This window comes from Sporisorium graminicola, chromosome SGRAM_8 (genome assembly GCF_005498985.1).
Source record: "Sporisorium graminicola strain CBS 10092 chromosome SGRAM_8, whole genome shotgun sequence".
NCBI lineage: Eukaryota > Fungi > Basidiomycota > Ustilaginomycetes > Ustilaginales > Ustilaginaceae > Sporisorium > Sporisorium graminicola.
Genome location: NC_043738.1, coordinates 126,806 through 144,566, shown reverse-complemented (window position 1 = coordinate 144,566; position 17,761 = coordinate 126,806). Strand labels below are relative to the sequence as shown.

At 56.4% G+C, this 17,761-nt stretch overlaps 6 protein-coding genes across 6 annotated transcripts; 2 read left to right on the top strand and 4 right to left on the bottom strand.

Annotated features, from left to right (window-relative positions):
• Positions 1-2,876: 2,876 nt before the first annotated feature.
• On the bottom strand, positions 2,877-3,347 carry EX895_005828 (uncharacterized protein; the record flags this gene model as incomplete). The annotated part of the gene is made up of 1 exon (XM_029886420.1): positions 2,877-3,347. The coding sequence occupies one exon, from the start codon at positions 3,345-3,347 to the stop codon at positions 2,877-2,879; it is 471 nt and encodes a 156-aa protein (XP_029736733.1).
• Positions 3,348-3,990: 643 nt separating this feature from the next.
• EX895_005827 (uncharacterized protein) lies at positions 3,991-5,116 on the bottom strand (the record flags this gene model as incomplete). Its single annotated transcript, XM_029886419.1, has 2 exons — positions 3,991-4,966; positions 5,076-5,116. 2 exons carry the CDS (start codon positions 5,114-5,116, stop codon positions 3,991-3,993), a joined length of 1,017 nt encoding a protein of 338 aa, XP_029736732.1.
• Positions 5,117-6,310: 1,194 nt separating this feature from the next.
• EX895_005826 (uncharacterized protein) lies at positions 6,311-12,160 on the bottom strand (the record flags this gene model as incomplete). Its single annotated transcript, XM_029886418.1, has 1 exon — positions 6,311-12,160. One exon carries the CDS (start codon positions 12,158-12,160, stop codon positions 6,311-6,313), a length of 5,850 nt encoding a protein of 1,949 aa, XP_029736731.1.
• A 1,728-nt stretch (positions 12,161-13,888) lies between these two features.
• On the top strand, positions 13,889-14,857 carry EX895_005825 (uncharacterized protein; the record flags this gene model as incomplete). The annotated part of the gene is made up of 1 exon (XM_029886417.1): positions 13,889-14,857. The coding sequence occupies one exon, from the start codon at positions 13,889-13,891 to the stop codon at positions 14,855-14,857; it is 969 nt and encodes a 322-aa protein (XP_029736730.1).
• Positions 14,858-14,943: 86 nt separating this feature from the next.
• Positions 14,944-15,378, bottom strand: EX895_005824 (uncharacterized protein; the record flags this gene model as incomplete). The annotated part of the gene is made up of 1 exon (XM_029886416.1): positions 14,944-15,378. One exon carries the CDS (start codon positions 15,376-15,378, stop codon positions 14,944-14,946), a length of 435 nt encoding a protein of 144 aa, XP_029736729.1.
• Positions 15,379-16,426: 1,048 nt separating this feature from the next.
• Positions 16,427-17,662, top strand: EX895_005823 (uncharacterized protein; the record flags this gene model as incomplete). Its single annotated transcript, XM_029886415.1, has 1 exon — positions 16,427-17,662. The coding sequence occupies one exon, from the start codon at positions 16,427-16,429 to the stop codon at positions 17,660-17,662; it is 1,236 nt and encodes a 411-aa protein (XP_029736728.1).
• Between the last annotated feature and the right edge of the window lie 99 nt (positions 17,663-17,761).

Below are 17,761 nucleotides of genomic sequence, written 5' to 3'. Positions count from 1 at the left end.
CATGAAGCATGGTAAGAAAGCCACGGTGCTTGCTATATTTGCAGTAGTATTGTGGGAAAGTGGCGTGGAGGGGAAATCAGGAGCGTTCGATGCCGTGGTAAAACGAGCCGGAGGCGCCGAGCTTGTCGACAGAGGTAAACAAGTTATCAAAGAGATTTGGTCGGCAAGACCCTCTCATTCGGAAAGTGAGACTGTGTCAGGAATGGAGGACTTGGGTCTTGACCATTCAAGTAGACCCTATGATCCAGCAAGATATTTCGTTACACCGTCGGCATCACCATCTGTAAGCGCCAGTCTTTCCTTTCGCCCTTACTGATTCTTCGACGACTGACTAGCTAGCTACGCGTTGCATTGTTCATGGTCATGGTCGGACGACTGGCGGTATGTTTAGGTTACCGCGCAAGGCGAGAGCGATGACGAATGGCAGTCTGTCAACCATCCAAGAGAGCTTCCCCTCAGTCCACCTCTCGAATTCCCGATCAAGGGCGACGATCCGCAATTCGATGCTTGGGCCGCAATCTCACCTCAGCGTCTGGTTACTTCGCCACCGAGAGCTAGGGTCGAACAAGGCGATAACGCACTTTTGCAGCTATCCCTTCCGCCGCGATCGACGCAAGATGCAGGGGAGTTGCGTCATGTATCTATGACAACACCAGCACAGTGGGGTGGCCAACTCCAGTCCGAGCCAAAGAAGGCAAAGAGCAAAGGCAGATTGATCAAGTTTGGCAAGAGTTTCTTCAAACCGTTGTCTCTGTCTAGTACTTCGTCGTCGGGTTCGGGTGCATCCTACAGAGCTTCGTCGTCGACAAGAGCTTCGTCATTCGCAGGTAAAAGTGGCAGCGAAACTACTCCAAACAGCAACGCCAGTGGGAGCGGTGTTGGTGATGGCGGAAGAGAAGGAAAGTGGACGAGGTTTGACAGCGGATGAAGCGGGCCAGGCTTGCTCCAATTTCATTGCATTCATCGCTTTTGTCAATGTGACTGATGTGAACATAGACTTGGGTCGAATGTGATCAAGGACACTTGCACCATCTGGTATGACACATTGAAGTGATTTGAGGGCCGTTGTAGCTTTGCCCATTGGCTGTGATGTCAATGCACGAGGAGCTCTGGTAACTCTGCTTGCATCAATAGCGACGTTGAATTGGGATCAGTGGCACTGGCGGCGAGGGCGTTCTCCCACCAGGTGTACTCGGCATCATGTCCGGTGGTGCCCTTTCATCGGACATGTTTGTTGATCAGGGTCTCTCATTCCTGCCTAGACTATCCTTTCAGGTGGGGCGTGCTGTCCCTCGATCCCACATGTGACAAAGCATACATAAATTTTATGTACCGCATGTGGGCGTGGTGTGGTCTGAATCGCACAAAGAGGCGGTGCTTACCTTGGTGGATGCCTGGTTTTAATTTGTAAAGCGACGACAAGGTTGAAGCTAAGTGAATGAAAAGCCGCAGAGATAGGAGTCGATGGGGTTGTGTCTTCGAGAGGAGCTTCTGGTTGGAAAGGTACATAAAGGCAGCTGTTTGATGGCCCTTTCTACACCACATTCCAGTCCATCATCGTCACTCGAGACTGCAGGCACCATTTGGGAGCAAACCTTCCAAGATGAACCTCTTCTCTAAACACATTCTTCGTTTCATTGCTGTGGTGGTCACGATGGTGCTTGTAAGCACCAACGTCATTCGCTGCCCAGACCCGGCACCGCTACTCGAGGTCATAGCGCCCGACGTTAAGTTTGTCGAAACCACCGACGGCCCGCTGGAATCGTCACTCCATTTAGCCACCCGTACCGAGGATCCTGACTTGAAAGTCATCGAACACCACAAGCTTCCAGAAAACCTACATGCGACGGGACTCGACACAATGTTCGTCGGGACGACCGGCAAAGGTCGAATAGTATTCAGGGCGCCCAGGATCCATGAAAACGCGTACTTGATGATGTCCAGCCGCCATGCTTACACAGAGCACCTCGTTGCCGACTATCCCACGCAAAGCCCCCAATCCTACGGTTGGCACCAGTTTGCACGTTGGGACGATGCTGGGGAACCGTCTAAGAGACTGCCCGAGGTGAAAAGGCGGAAGAGAGTGCCAGTGGGAAATCATGATATTGCCATCAGACTGGATGACGACAGGTTCTTGCTCGCCGATAACGTTCCGATGGGTGGCGTTGTTGGGACGCAGTCGCCTTGGGCAAAGAATCTCAAGAAGGGAGAAGCAACCGAGTGGACTAAAGAGAAGTTTCACAAGTTGGGAGAAGCTTACCCTGCTAGCATTGAGTCGTTTGACTCATCACAAGTGATTGCCGATGACAAATGATCATCCAGCGAGGCAATCTCCTCAGGTCGACAAGCGCATCGTCCCTTGTCAAGAACACGCTACCTTCCTTCCATAGATGTGACTCGCGCACAACCGAACAAGACGGTCTGAACTCGATGTCAGGTGACCCCATTGTATCCGCACCCTTCAACCTGTTCACCTCCCTTGCTTTCCCATCCTCGTTTGTGATGCGTCGCTAGGCAACTCACACGCTGGCTATCAGTCACTTTCCCCCGGCCACACGCTTTTGTGTTCCGAACAATCTCTTTGCTGCGTGCTGCGAATGCTTCCTCGAGCCCTCCTTCACGGCAATCCTCGTCGCTTCGCTATCACCCCAACCACTACAATGCTGAGCGCGCAATGTGATGACTTATAGAATAGTATTACAATGTTGATGCGGTGGAATGCAGAACTGTCGACCGTCAGGCTGGGTAGAGAATGTAGGGGCCACCGCCCTCTTCCGAGGGGTGGCGAGCGAACCGGTTTCGACCCACCGTTCGTCCGCTGACGGATCGTCTGTGCGAATTGCGATTCCCCATTACGAGTCCCCAAGCCATACGCCTTAGATATCAACAGCCCGATCGTGCATCTGCGACCACACGCCCCTCGCACTCTCGACCTTACTTTCGACCGGCCTCCTCTTCAAGCTCTTGATCTTCCTTCCGCTGCTTTCCACGACCTGCTTGATCTTCGCCTCGACCTGGTTCGCGTCCAGGTTAGCCAAGTTAATGTCCTTCCGCCTGCCGTCCTTTTCTGTGGCAGCGTAGAACCCTGTGACGAGCGGGTGCTTGTCGCGCGCCGCGTGGTCGACTACGAACTCGACGCTGGGGTATTTTTGCGTCAGGGAGGCGAAGCGTGGAGAGAGGAGGAATGCGCGTGTTCCCGAGGAGGACGCGTTGTGCTGGCTATACCGCAGCACCAGTTTTCGTACGGGCAGGTGGAAGGCTCCCACCGATCCGGATGTCGACGGTGTCGACGGCGAGGAGCTGAGCGAGCCCCGCAGGATTCTTGTGAATTGTTTGAGGTACGACATTGCCGATCGCCCAAGGTCTACAAATGACTTCAATGAGGGTGTTGATATGTCGGTAAAGGTCGTAGTTGTGAGTGTAGCAGGCAGCTATGTGCTTGAATTGTCAACCGAAATCTGGTTACGAGGAAGGAGTAATGACGGTCAAGGTCGAAGTGAAAGATCGTGGAAAGGAGCAAGACCATTTCTTCTCGAGTGAGCCAAAAAACGCGGCAGCTTCACACAAATCTGCCGACTTCCGAAATTCTTTTCCGCACGAGAAACTGCCAACCCCTCAACACTCGACGCCCAAAGTCATTCACACCACCACTCGTCAGAAAACGATAAAGGGCTTGATCTACAAAAGAACGGGAACATAAGAAGGGACACAGAGCAGACCAAGGAGGGAATTATGAATGAGTGAGTGAATGTGTGTGTGTGGAGAGGGATCGAAACACCGAGGAGAGAGAGCAAACGACCATTTCGAGAAAAGAACGAAAGTCGCAAAGAACATCGGTTCCGTTTAGCAATGGGCAATGGGGAAGAGTCGCGGTTGAAGAAGGGACCGTTCGAGAAGGGCGAAGCACAAGAGAGAAAGGGGTATCGACGAGCCTGCGTTGTATTTTGTTGTTGGATCAATATCGGAAGTGCGCAAGTGTCTGACCACTTCTCATAGAAGCTGCATGTAGTTGCTCGGCACGATGCCCGTTTCGCCGTTGCTCTTCCTCGCCTGCCACCACTTGCCCGAGTTGTCGACAATGTCGAGCACCTCACCCTTGCTGAAACTGATCTCAGTAGGATCATCCGCGTTGGCCTGGTAAGCATAGAGCGCACGAGCTTTGTAGCCATAATCTGGCAGATCGGAGCTCTTGGTACCAGGCTGAGCTGGGCTGGCGGGTGCGCCGTGCGAAGCGACGCTGGGGGCGTCTTGCGAGACGCCGCCAACGCCTCCCACGCCCGTGTCGTTAGCACCACGGCTGCGGATGGAAGCAGCAGACGAGATTTTGGGTGCGCCCAGACCGGTTCCGTTGGCGGTCGTAATGTCGGCAGCCGAAGGACTGTTGCCGTAGGCAGGCTGGTATCCACCAGCACCGCCCTGGAAGCCACCAGAGTAGGCACTACCGTTGCCGGCACCGTAGCCTCCACCGAGTCCAGTTCCAGCACCTCCGCCGGCCATCCTCATCGACTGGCCACCGCCACCATTGTATCGCCCACTCGTCCTGGCCGCAGGCGGTGTCACACCGGCGTTGGCAATGTTGACAATCGGGTAGAGCGCCGACTCCTCCTCGGTGGTGAGGAAAAGCAACCAGACAACGTTGGTGAGCGTGATGAGGAACCAGCCTGCGGCCACGGCCTCTTCGGAAGAGTTGGAAGAATAGATGCCCGAGTTGATGCCGATGACGCTGAAGACGAGTGCGACTGCCGTGAAGGTAGTGAGCTGGAGGCGAGAGGTGCCGAGCGAGTCGGTCATGACGAGCAGGTACTTGGCGATGATGAGGAAGAGCTGGAGGAAGATGGCGAACCACAGCACACCTTGGTGGCCACCAGAGCCGGCTTCAGCGGCGCACTGGCCGATGAAGGCGACGATCCATCCGACGGTGCTGAGCAGGAAGAGAACGGTGAGGATCTTATGAGCAAAGATGAGCCTGCGGAGAGAAAAAGAGAGGAGAGAAGTTCATGCGGAAAGGGTCAGTTGAAGGTGAATTGGCAGCGCATGCGCTCCTCACACAAGTGTGAAAGAGGTGAGAGACTCACCCGATGTCGATCCCTCCGCCACCACCACGTTTGCCTGGCATGTTTGCTGTAATTGGATGCGTATGAGAGAGGCTTGTGACTACGGTTGAAAACGACGCGGTCGAATGTAGTCTGCCGGGAGAGAAGCAGTGCCGCTGTCGTGATCAAAATGAAAGGAGAGTAGCTCGGTAGCTCGATTGAACGGATGGGGACGAGGAGGAGGATGGAGGAGGATGGAGAAGAGAGGATGGTAGCCGAAAAAGGACAGAGAATCGCAGCGTACTTCCGAGGTGGGAGTAAGCTGGCTGCTGATGAGGGTCAAAGCGAGCTAGGAAGCTAAAAATGGACCTCAAAGAGCCAAGCGACGGACCATGGACCCGCCAACGCCTCGGCGTGTCTACGTGTGGAGCAAGCGGAAATCCTCAGCTGAGACACACATGCCTCTCCTCCCTTTCCCCCCTTTCTCTGCATTCACGACTTTCTATTAGCCTCTGCTGGAGATCATGCCTTTTCCGTCCTTGTCGGCCTCTCCGGTGCTCGTTCTTATAGTGACCAACCCGTCCCGCACCACACCGTTTTCCAACGGCGAGCATCTAGCAGACACCTCAGTGTTCAGAACTGGACACTGTTGCACACATCGGAACAGCCGAAGTCAGTCCTTTACATTTTGGCTTAAGCTTGGATGCAGACGACGCTTTCAGTCCCGATCGACAAGCTACAGCGAGCGACACACAGCAAACTTACCGAGACTACTGGCATTCGGATCGGACTTTTTTTTCTTTCTTTCTTGAAGCTTTTGCTCCTCTCTGTCTTTTTGCTGTGCTAATGCTGTGCTGTCCGTGTCAAGGTTTATTCCAACTCCGGCGCTCAAGATCTGCCTGTCGAAAAAAATCACATACGCACGCGCACACGCGTGATAGACAGAGTCTCGATTTGTTCGCATCGATCCGTTGCCAGCAGCAGCTGATGCACAGCAAAAGCACAGCCATTCAAAAATGAAAAAACGGTGAAGACGACTTCTTTCAGGGGTTATTTTTTGCAATGCTGTCTTCGCTGTACAGTACAAGCTTTACACCTGAGAAGGTGTTCTCATGTCGACGACGACGACGTAGGACGATTCGACCAAGATTCCTCTTCATTCTAGGTTGTTGCTCTCAAAGCTCACAGACATGACACAGGAAATACTCGATCAAATGCTTTCATAACAATGTACAGATACAGCATCTCGATGAACCCTTGACGTATTCGGGCACAACTCACAAGCAGAACAGCTTGTTGCCCTTGCGCTTGCTCACCTCCTCCAGTCTTGCCTCCAACGCCTTCCTTGCCCTCTCCTTGGCCAACCTCTCTTCCTCCAGCTTGCTCTCAAACCCTTGCTTCTCGAGCATCACGCTATTGCGCACGTTCTCCACCTCGGACTGCGCCGTGTTGAGCTGCGCACGCATTGCATTGGCTTCCGCCGCGTACCTCTCCCTCTCCCGCGTCACCTCGGACAGCTGCACCCTGCTCTTGCGCAGGTTGCGTTCACTGTCGTTGAGCGCTGCTTCCAGCGTGGCGACGAGGTCGATGTTGGCCTGCAAGTCGGCTTCACAGTGGTTGAGCTGTCTTGCGAGATTCTTGATTTCTTCCGCCTGCTCAGACAATAGCCGCGTCAGCTTGACGTCTGGACCCATACCGTTGCTAAGCATTTGGCCAGCAGGAGAGTGGACAGACGTCATTGAAGACGACCGTGTCATCGAGCCCGCGCCCACGTTCGCAGGCGACTCGGGGCGCGTCATCAGCGACGACGTTGAAGTACGCACACCAGCAGAGCTACGGCCCGTGACTGGCAACCCAGCTGGCGTTGGAGGAGGCGGCATGTTAGGCGGAGGTGTCGGCGGAGGAGGCTTGACAGCTCCCAAGCTCGGACGATGGTTTCGCAGATCCAGCGTATTGTTCGGCGAATCGTAGTCCGAAGCTCGTCTGCTATTGAGCGACGAGCGAGCTCCATTGGTGAGCGACGATCTTGCTGTACCGGTGCCGGCAGCTGCTGCAGCTGCAGCTGCAGCTGCAGCGTCGTGCTCGCTCTGACTGTGTTGTCCGAAGCTGCCGCTGCCGTTCGAACGCATGGACCTCGTCTCGGACGTCGCAAATCTCAGCTGCAAGTCTTTGACCGACTGCTCGTGACGAGCGCACTCGTCGCGCGCCGCCTGCAGCTCGGCTTTGAGCTTGGTCATGTCGCCTCGGGTCTTGGACAGCGTCGACTTGTGCGACTCTAGCTCTCGCTTGAGTGCAGCATCGGCAGGGCTGGACGTAGCCGCATTGCGCAGGCTGCTTCCAACCGAGGCGATTGAGGTGTCTTGCTGCTGCTGTGCCGCTTCCGACTCTTGACGCATCATCTCGATCTCGATCAGCAACTGATCTCGCTCTTCCTGCACTTCGGTCAGCGCAGCTTCCAACGTCACCAAGGCATCGCTCGTATCGTTCAACTCGGCGCGCAGCATGTCGACCTCGTGAGGGTCGATATCGATCTTGGCCATCAGATCCTGGTGCTTGGCGTACAGCTCCTCGTAGGCACGCCGAGCCTCGTCTCGGTCGCTGTTGACAATTTGAAGGTCCAGCAGGCTTCGGTCGAGCTTCGAAGCGTGCTCTGCCTTCACCTTGTCGAGGGTGCTTTCGTGCTCGGCCTTGATTGCAGTGAGCTGCTCCGTCATTTGCGAGACAGTCGCAACATGCTCCTGCTGGATCTTTTCGAGCGATGCCGTGTGCATGGCTATTGTCGTTGCTTCAGCTTCACGTGCTGCCACGGACAATGCCGAAAGATGCTGCGCTTCAAGCTCCATCTTCACTTCCTGAAGCGCCTTGGAATGGCTGTCTCGCAAAGCGTGCAGCTGCTCGTCATGTGCGCGCGACTTTTGAGCAAGATCCGCGTGGACGCTGGCCAACTTGGCTTCGTGTTCGGCGAGAACACTCTGATGTTGTGCGGTCTGTGCTTCCACAGCCTTGGCCAGAACGGCGTTGGCTTGTTCCTTGACGTTGGCGAGCTCTTGAGCATGATTCTGCTGTGCCTGTGCCAAAATTGCTGCATGATTATCCTCGTCCTCACCGCCAAATCCACCAGGGATGGATCTCGTCGAAGTGGAAGTCTGCATCTTCGCGAGGCTCTCTGCATGTTGCTGTTCAAGCTGTTCCAGGTTGATCCTGTGCTGTTGCTCGAGGCTGTCGATCGCAGCTGCATGCTGTTGCTTGAGTCGCTGCACCTCATCCTGTGCTACAACCGTAGCCGAGTCTTGCTCAGCCGCGGCAGCGGCGTCGAGTTCGTCAGCCAAGCTGCGTCCACTCGTTGATTTGGTCTTGGAGAGTCCCCTCTCGTTCGGCAGAGTCTGCGTCGACTTGGTCGCAAGCTGAGCGCGCAACTCCTCGATCTCGAGCGACATGTTGGCCAGCTGGTCACGCGACAAGGCCTCGAGCGTCTCGTTCTGCTTGCGTAGCGTCGACAGCTCGGCGGACATGGACTCGACTGTCTCGCGGTGCTGCGTCTCCTTGCGAGCCATTGACCGCATTAGGTCGTCAAGCATCTGAGAGCTGTTCGAGTCGGGACTAGAGCTACCGGTATCGTCTTGCGCCATCACCTGTCGAATGGCATCGAGATTTTTAGCTGTTGCAGGGGTCAGTGCTCCCGGATCGGCGCCATTTGCAGCAGCATGAGCGGGGGCGAGCAGCGTTTGCTCGACCTCGTCACCGGAAGCTCCGAGCTCCGCTTTTGTGGGTGAGCCAGCCAGTGAGGCAACCGTGGACTGTCTACGGCTACGCAGCGACGTCTCGAGTGCCCGGATTTCTTCATCGCGATCCTTGAGCGCCTCTTGCAGACGCATCGTCTCCTTCTCAAGCGAGGCCACCTTGCGCTCATAGTTCGCCGGCGAATCGTGCTCGAACGCTTTGAGCGTGGGCGACGGCGGCACGGATCCCGTCAGCGAGAGCGGCCTTGGACCCCTCCCCTGCGAATGTTGCGAGGGCAAGGCCGATGCAAAGTCCAGCGACGAAGATTGCGAGATCGAGCGAGTACGACCGTGAGCGAGCGGAGAGAGTGCTGTCGACCTCGTTCCGTCGCTCTTGTTGTAGCCTAAAAAAGAACCAGACGAACGACGAGAAAGGCGGCTCGACGGGCTGGGCGTCTGTCGATTGGTGGTGTCGATCAGCAAGCTACCCGGACGGCGGCTGGACAGACTTCTCTGCTGCGGGTTGCCGCTGCGGTTTGGAGTCTGTGGTGGCTGATTTTCGTCGCCGCGCGAATCGAGCACCTCGACCTGTTCATCGTCGCCAGAATCTTTGTCCAGTTGGAACAAGTCGGGCTCGAGGTGCGAAGGAACTCCACCGTTGAGCTTGATTTCGGTGAGCTGCGAGTTGAGGTCGTTGATCTCGGCCAGCGACTCTTTGTACTTCTGCTTGGTCAATTCGAGCTCGGCACGGATGCCCGACTCGGAATCGCGAACTGCACGCATCTCTTCCTGCAAGCTCGTAAAGCGCTCCTCCAGGTCCTTGACCGATGCCTCGACTCCATTGGGCGAGGATGCTTTTTTGTTGGGCTCCTCGTCTTCGTGATCAGACTTGGCAGCAGCTCCGAGGAGTGCACCTCCCACGCCTCCAGCTGCAATGCCAGCAGCAGCAGCAACTTGCAACTCTTTGATCTGCTGCGAAAGCGACTTCTTTTCCTTTTCATGCTCATCGCTGACCTTGGCTAGCTGGTCGTGCTGAGCAGTGAGGCTGTCGAAACGCGTAGCGAGACCCTCGTGCTTGGCGCTAGCATCGGCCAGACGAGCCTCGAGATCGTGCACCTCGCCAGTACGTGCTTCCAGCTCGGCTGCCATCGCACGCGTCTCCTGCCCGTTGTCGAGCAGTTCAAACCGCGAGAGAAGGTTGCGGTAGTCCTCGTCACGTTTCTCGAGATCGACCTCCATCTGGGCGACCTTTCGAGCCAAGCTAGCAGCCGACTCATCCGACGATGCCAGCTTGGCCTCGAGATCGCGGATGTACTGCTCGGACGACGATTCGACCTCCTTGAGACGCGCAATCTCCTTGTGCAGCTCGACGAGCACCGCAGTGTCGGTATCGCCACGCGACCCCACCGCCTCGAGTCTTGCTTCCAGCTCGCGTGCATACACTTCGGCGGAGGACTCGCGTTCCTGCAGCTTGTTCAGGCGAGACTGAAGCTCGGCGAGACTAGCCTCCTTTTCTTCGAGCTCGGCACCGATGATCTCGAGGTGGCTCGCCTGCTGCTCGATTTGGGCCTCGCGCTCGTTAGCAATGTCTTCGACGTAGGCGAGTGCGGCTTTTGTGAGGTTGAGCTGACCCTCGAGCGCGTCGATCGACTTTTCGTACTCGACAATGATAGGTTCGGCGGCGCGGAAGAAGTCCTGCTCGCTGCCGTCTTGCTTGGAAGGATCGAGCTGGGTGCGAAGCTGCGTGACCTCGGCGGTGAGCTGGCTGTGTTTCTGGCTGAGCGTTGCATACTTGTCCTGCCAAGCGAGGATTTCGCGCTGCGTGGTTCGGGTTGCATCCTTGTTGCGAGGGTCGTCGAGGTCGACGAGGCCCTTGCCGACGCCTTTGATGATGCTGAGTTCCTTGCGAAGGCGATGGGCCAGCGTCTGGAGATAGTCGACGTCGTCCCATCCGACTTCGACTTCGTTGAGCTCGGCCTTGTTCTTGATGTTGCGCGCGCGATTGGCGTACTGGAGCGTGTTGACAGTCTCGCTGACATTGTACTCGGTCGGCGAAACACAGGCAATCATGAGAGTGTGTGCATTGCCGCCGAGACTGTCTTGTAGCAGGCGAGTGAGCTTGCTGTCACGGTAAGGGATGTGAGTGGTACGCTTGGCTTTAGCAGGGTCGCCGAGGGCGGAGATGACGTTGCCGAGGGCGTGCAAACCCGAGTTGATCGAGATTCCCTCCTTGACGCGCTCTCCTTGCGCTGCAGTGCGCTTGAGACGCTCTGAACCGGCAAGATCGACAAAGTGGAACTTGCTGCTGACGGTCACCCACTCGCCGTCTGCTGATGCATTGCCGCCGATCGACTCGTCGCCAGCTTCACTGTACGTACTGGGCGGTCGCAATCCGGTGGAGGAACTGCGTCCACCAAGAGCGGGAATGCCGCTGGGTGTCCTTCGTCCAAACGAAGGCGAAGCAACGCGACCGGCCATGGGAATCCCAGAAGCGCGCGACAGACTCGAGACGGCCCTTCCACCTGGAGTTGAACGTCCACCAAAGCTTGAGGGAGGCGCAGCGTTGGGGGGCGGACCGGAGCCCACCCACTTTTTCTGGGTGAGAGTGATGGAAAAGATGGCGTGGGATCGAGAGGATTGGGCGTTCATGTCGGTCTCGTTGGTCCGGCGTACCGAACTGCCCTGCAGCAAGTAGTTCATGACCTCGGCAACGTTGGCCACCTTGACTTCGCGAAGACCGCTCCAGATGATTTGACCGTTTTTGCCCTCGCGGATTTGAACGTGCGGCCTGGCATCGCCGTCAACCGCATCGCCGAGGAGATCGATGAGATCCTCGTTGTAGATCTCGATGAAGCTGACCTTGGCGCTGTACTGCGTGCCGGAGGACTTGTTGTTGCGCATGGCGGAAAAGATGCGAGCGACGGCGCGAGGAATGATGCCCATCTGTGGATCCGCGGAGCGTCCGGCTACTAGGCTCTCGTAATCGACGTCATCGCCGGCGGTTGTGCCCATGGTATACGACTTTCCACTCGACGTCTGTCCGTATGCTAGGATGGTGACGTTGTATCCTTCTAGGAAGCGATCGATCAAGGGTTCTGCTACGGTAAAGATCTCTTTCTGGCCATCTGCAGGAGAAAAGACGCGGTCGAAGCTGAAAGCCTGACGTCTGTCACGAGTAACTGCCGAAGAGGAAGCAGAGCTGCCGCCTGGCCCAGCTGGGGGTGCCGAACCAGGTTCTACGGTGACGCTACTGTTGGAAGAGGCGGTGAGGATGCTCTTTTGCCATCTTGGAGGAATGTTGCTCTGGTCTGCTGTGGTGACGGGACGAATTCGGACGGCGACTTGCACTGATGTGGTGTTGGGCGTGGAGGGCGTCGAGGCGCCGCTTGCCTCTCGTGTCCTCAACATGACTATGGGGGCACGGGGTGTGAGTGGAGAAGAGAAATCCCGAGGTGGTTCAGGGCAAAGATCTCTGGGGGGTAGCACGAAAATTCCGTCGAATTCAGCTTTCTTTGAGTAATCGACTTGGAACAGCGTTGATGGGTGGGCTGAGGTGCTCCAAGTAGCGACCAGATCGACGTTCCTGTTGAAGATGGAGTCAGATTTGAAACACAGCTTGTTTCGCTCCAGCTTGATTGGAAGCGAGTTCGAGGAACCGAATGAGTAGGCAGCGTGCCTCTGTTGATGCAATTTGTATCTGCGTTCGTGGCGTTGCGGAAGGACCAAGATGAAGAGTCGGAAAGGGCGCCGGTGAAGAAGAGAATGAAAATGAGCTCTTGCGGAAGAGGTGGCGCAGACACAACCAAGTCAAGGTCCCAATCGGTCGACGGACGATCCGACAATGAGTTGTTGCCGATGTGCTGTTTCGTATGGTGGTGGAAATGGAACGAGAAGCGGGAGGTGAAGGAGCAAAGCAACGCAATGCAACGCAACGCAACGCAACGCAGACAGGCGCACAGCACGCGAGAGCAAAGATAGCGGCAGAGAGGAACAGCGAAGCAGCAAGCAAGAGAGGACCCTGCTCCGCCTCTGCGCAGAGAAAATAGGCGGCGCGTTCTGCTCTGCTCTGCACTGTTGCCGCCGCTGCTGCTGCTGCTGCGACGTTGTCCGCAATCAGGGTTCCGTGCGTGTTGCCTGCGTGTCTCCCTTTGACTTCGCTTGAGGGCGTAGTGTTATTTCCCGTTGAAATTGCGAGAAGAAAAGAAACGCGCTTCTGCTGTCGCTAAAGACTTTCCTCTCGCCGCGACCCAAGCCAGCGGACGAACACGCTGGCGTTGAGAGGCTTCTCTTTTGCAACATGGCATGGCAAAGGTGCGCGCATGCAACTCTGATCTTTCAAGCGAGCAACGATATACGACCATGCCCGTCTGCTACCGTAGACGGTGGCGCAGAAATGCAATGCAAAGCAAGAACGGGAATGGGGACTCGAGCAGCAGCGGCAGCCTCTTGCAACCCGATGCGCCTTTCTTGCAGGTTGACCGGCAAGTCTGTCACCCTCAAGTGCACACGCACATACTCTCTTCCGTTTGTTCCTTCATGGGGCCCAAGTTGGCTAGAAGAACGCTGTGCGTCCCTAGGCGAGCTCTAGTTTGTTTTTACTGTATTTGCGAAGGGGCGGCCTTGCAGATTGCAAGACAATGCAAAGCAAAAGCAAAGAGATCCTGACAGCTTGCATCGCTAAGCGAGAGAGAGAGAGGTCTCAGACGAGTTTCGGCTTCGAGCTTCCAAGGACGACAGAGAGAGAGAGACCTCGCGCGATGCTTGCTCTTTACGCGAGGGCGGAAGAGAGAGCGAGTTTAGGGGAAACGCAAAGCAAGACGCGATCAAGGCTCCATTGGAGGGGAAATTTGTATTTTGTTTGATCGAACAATACAAACAATACAGTGGGGTTCGGCAAGTAAGATGACCGGAAGAGCCGGCATGGCAAGGTCGTGCGCGAAAGGGTAGCATGCTGCCCCGCACAATGCGCAGTGGCATGAGCTGCCTCTCCAATGCACACACGAAAAGTGGGGAAGCCAGATACGCATGCCACACAGCTTTTCCCCCGCACTTTTGTTGTGAGCTGATCCCTCTCTACCATCTCAGCATCTTGTCTCCCAGCCTCCTCCTCCAGCCATCCCCCAGTCTCACCCAACCATGTCCGGCTGGACGCCCATCAACCCGCATCCTCGCATCAGCGATGTCGACGTCGCCCACTTCGACTACTCTGCCTACCCGTGGCAAGACATCAAAGTCGAACTGCGCCCGGATGGCATCGCCATCCTGTACCTCAACCGGCCCGAGCAGTACAACACGTTCACAGGCGCCATGTCGTACTCGATCGTGTTCGCGTTCGAGCTGTTCGACGCGGACGACCGGGTCAAAGTTGCCGTCATCACGGGAGCCGGCGGGAAAGTGTTCTGCGCAGGGGCCTACCTCGCGCAAGGATTTGGAGCGATCGCTGACCACGCACAGGGCCACCGAGACGGCGGTGGGCAGGTGGGGCTGTCCATCCTGCGTTGCAGGAAGCCGTCGATCGCTGCGATCAACGGAAACGCCATCGGCATCGGTATCACCATGACGCTCAGTTGCGACTTCAGATTGGTAGCCGACAACGCCAAGGTGGCCATCCCCTTCGTTCAGCGCGGTATCGCCATGGAGGCGTGCTCGTCATACCTGCTACCGCGGCTGGTGGGAGTGTCCAAGGCGATGGATATCATCTTGACGGGAGACGTTCGTTCGCCCAAAGACGAAAGCTACACGGCGCTGTGGACGCGGGCTCCGCTGCCGCAAGACAAAGTCCTCGCAGAATCGCTCGCGCTCGCCGAAAAGCTCGCCAAGAACAGCAGCGTGTCAATGGCGCTATGCAAAGCCCAAATTTGGCGACAGGTCGATTCGCCCGAAGACGCTCATCTGTTGGAAAGCCAAGGAATCTGGGAAACGTCCAGGCTGGACGGCTTGGAGGGAGCCAAGAGTTTCTTGGAAAAGAGGAAACCTGAGTTCCCCGGCACCATGGGCGACCTCGAGCGATTCGCCTTTTGGCCGTGGTGGAGACAGGCAGACGTCTCGCTCTACCCTCGAGGACCCGAGTCGATGCGTGCTGCCCAGGCCAAAAGCAAGTTGTGATCAGAATGCACAGCCGGAAGATACCTTGCGGAACATACTATTACAGGTGTTTGTTACAAAATAGCTATCTCAGCATCGGGAACCTTTCAATTCGACGCTTCGAACCGCGCCTTGCTGGCAGCGAAGAGCAGCTCCTGTTGGCGCTGTAGCTCTTCCTCGCTCAACCCGCTCTGTTCCATCCTCGACGTCTTTCGTTCACGATCCTTTTGCGCGGCTTTGTGTTCCGAGAGCACGCCTTTCGCCTCTTCGATGAAGCTGGGGAAGCCTAGATCGTCGAGTGCTTTGAGGACGTGTTCCGGCGCGATGGTTTTCTTTGAGTCTCGCTCGCAGACCTCGTTGGACTCGGATGAGAGCAGATGGATGAACTCGACGCAGCACTCGATGAGCAGATCGCGCGTGTCTTTCGAGCATGACACGTCCTTGGGCAGCATCTCGCTGATAAGTTTTTGCACAGTGGCTTTGGGCAGCGAAAGCTCGTCATCGGCTCCTGCGCCCGAGGCCAGGCGTTCGTCGTCCGACATGCTTTTGCGGAGCTGTGTGCAGCTGAAGGATGTGGAGCGTGGGGTGCGAGCCTTGAAGTTTTTTTTGTCGGCGTATGCTGTTAGGCCGAATTAGCTAGTGGAGATTGGTGCAACAATTGGTGGGCATGGAAATTGCAGGCAGAGGAAGAGAAATGAAGCGCGCGCTGCCTGCGTGAGGGGAGGAGGTCACGGGGTGTGAAGAGGGGAAAGGATCGAAATGGGGGGCAAAAAGCGGAATGTTCGAAAATCCGAGTTTCCCTTTTATTCCGTCGAAACAGTGCTGCTGGTCGAGGAGACCTCGCTTGGACCGAGACGCGCTCTCCCACTTTCACTCTAGCGTACACCCCGGCTTATGCGTGATGCGACAAATCGTACCAGCACGCGTCCCCTGGCGTTGTGCGCTTCAACGTGCCAGTCACCCCGCCTCTCGGTTTGTGGCACATCTGAAAACAGTTTTCTTCTCCTTTGGCTTGTCATCGTGATCTTCCCAGATCAGTAGCCTCTTTTGGTGCTGGGTTCTGGCCATCACAGACTCGCCATCCTGACGGCGCGCAGAAACAAACCTCTCCAGTTCCTTGCAGGGCTTGCATCGGGATGGCATATTCCCTGGCATTGCGTGTGTACTGGACGAACGACGTCTGTTTGCTGGCAAATTTTTTTGCTGCGGTTTCGACGCGGATGTGAGAGCGGGACAGAGAAAGGGTGAAATCGGCCGATCGGGCTTCATCGATTCAAGATGGACAGAAGATGTTGGAAGATGAAATCGTGCATGGCTGGTTGGTTGAAAAGACAAAAAAAGAAAATGACTCGATAGTGGCCGGCCTTCGAGACTCGGTCGGAAGCTCAATCCTGTCGCAAGACTCAAGAAGAAAGTCTCGAGGTGTGGCGGAGAGAAACGAGGCACACAGACTTGCAAGACATGAGTGTGCATTGACCTGCAGCTGCGTCTCCGTCTCGCCCTTTCAGCGTCGACTTTCTTCGAACGCTCATCCTTCTGTCTCACCGTCACCACCGCATCCCAAGTTGTCTGCTGTTTGGATCTTCCACAATGACGACGCTCACCTACAAAGACGCGCTCAACGAGCTTGACGACCGACGCATCAAGTCGATCAAGCCGCTCATCCCCCCGCAGATCCTCGTCGAAGAGTACCCACTCAGCCTGCAGGCGGCACAGACCGTCGCCTACGGCCGTAAGGCCACCGAGGAAATCGTCAAGCAGGAGGACGACCGTATGCTCGTCGTTGTCGGCCCCTGCTCGATCCACGATGTTCGTTCCGGACTCGAGTACGCACGCAAGCTCGCCGAGTACGCCGAATCCGCCAAGGAGGATCTCCACATCGTGATGCGCGTCTACTTCGAAAAGCCACGCACCACTGTCGGCTGGAAGGGTCTCATCAACGACCCGAATCTCAACGGCAGTTTCCAGATCAACAAAGGCTTGAGGCTGGCCCGTGGTTTCTTGCTGGAGGTGAACAACCTCGGGTTGCCCGCAGGTACCGAGTTCTTGGATACCATCTCGCCACAGTACACCGCCGACCTCATCTCGTGGGGCGCGATCGGCGCGCGAACCACCGAGTCGCAGGTCCACAGAGAGTTGAGCTCCGGTCTCTCGATGCCGATCGGATTCAAGAACGGCACGGACGGAAGCATCTCGATCGCTGTCGACGCTATCAAGGCGGCGAGCTCTGAACACGTTTTCCTCTCGGTCACCAAGCAGGGCATTTCCGCCATCGTGGAGACCAACGGCAACGACGCATGCCACGTCATCCTCCGCGGCGCCAACACGGGTCCCAACTACTCGCCGGAACACGTTGCTGCCGTCTCGTCCAAACTCACCGCGGCCAACTTGCCCGCCCGCATCATGATCGACTGCTCGCACGGCAACAGCGAGAAGAAGCACGAGAACCAGATCAACGTCGTCCGTTCCATCGCCTCGCAACTTGCCGCTGCAGACGAAAACGCCTGCAACATTTTCGGTGTCATGATCGAAAGCAACCTCGTCGAGGGCAAGCAGAGCATCCCGGCCCAGGGACCCACCGCGTTGAAGTACGGCCAGAGCATCACCGACGCCTGCGTCAACTGGGACACCACCGTACAGGCGCTCGATACGTTGAGAGAGGGCGTGAGGAAGAGGAGGGAGAGCCCCGAGGCCAAGCGCTGGTTCAAGGCGAGACTGAGCAGGTCCAGCAGCACTGAAGGTGTCAACGACCACTTCTTGCGCAAGCAGGCCGAGGGTCAGCGTGGCTTCAACGACGACGCTCTGGCTACGTTGGGCAAGAAGTAATGTCCACCCTTGCTATCTTTTCTCTCTCAAAACCAACTCTGCAATGTCATTGTTCAGCATTTTGCCACATTCGTACCGTCTGGCTCGTCTGTGCATTCT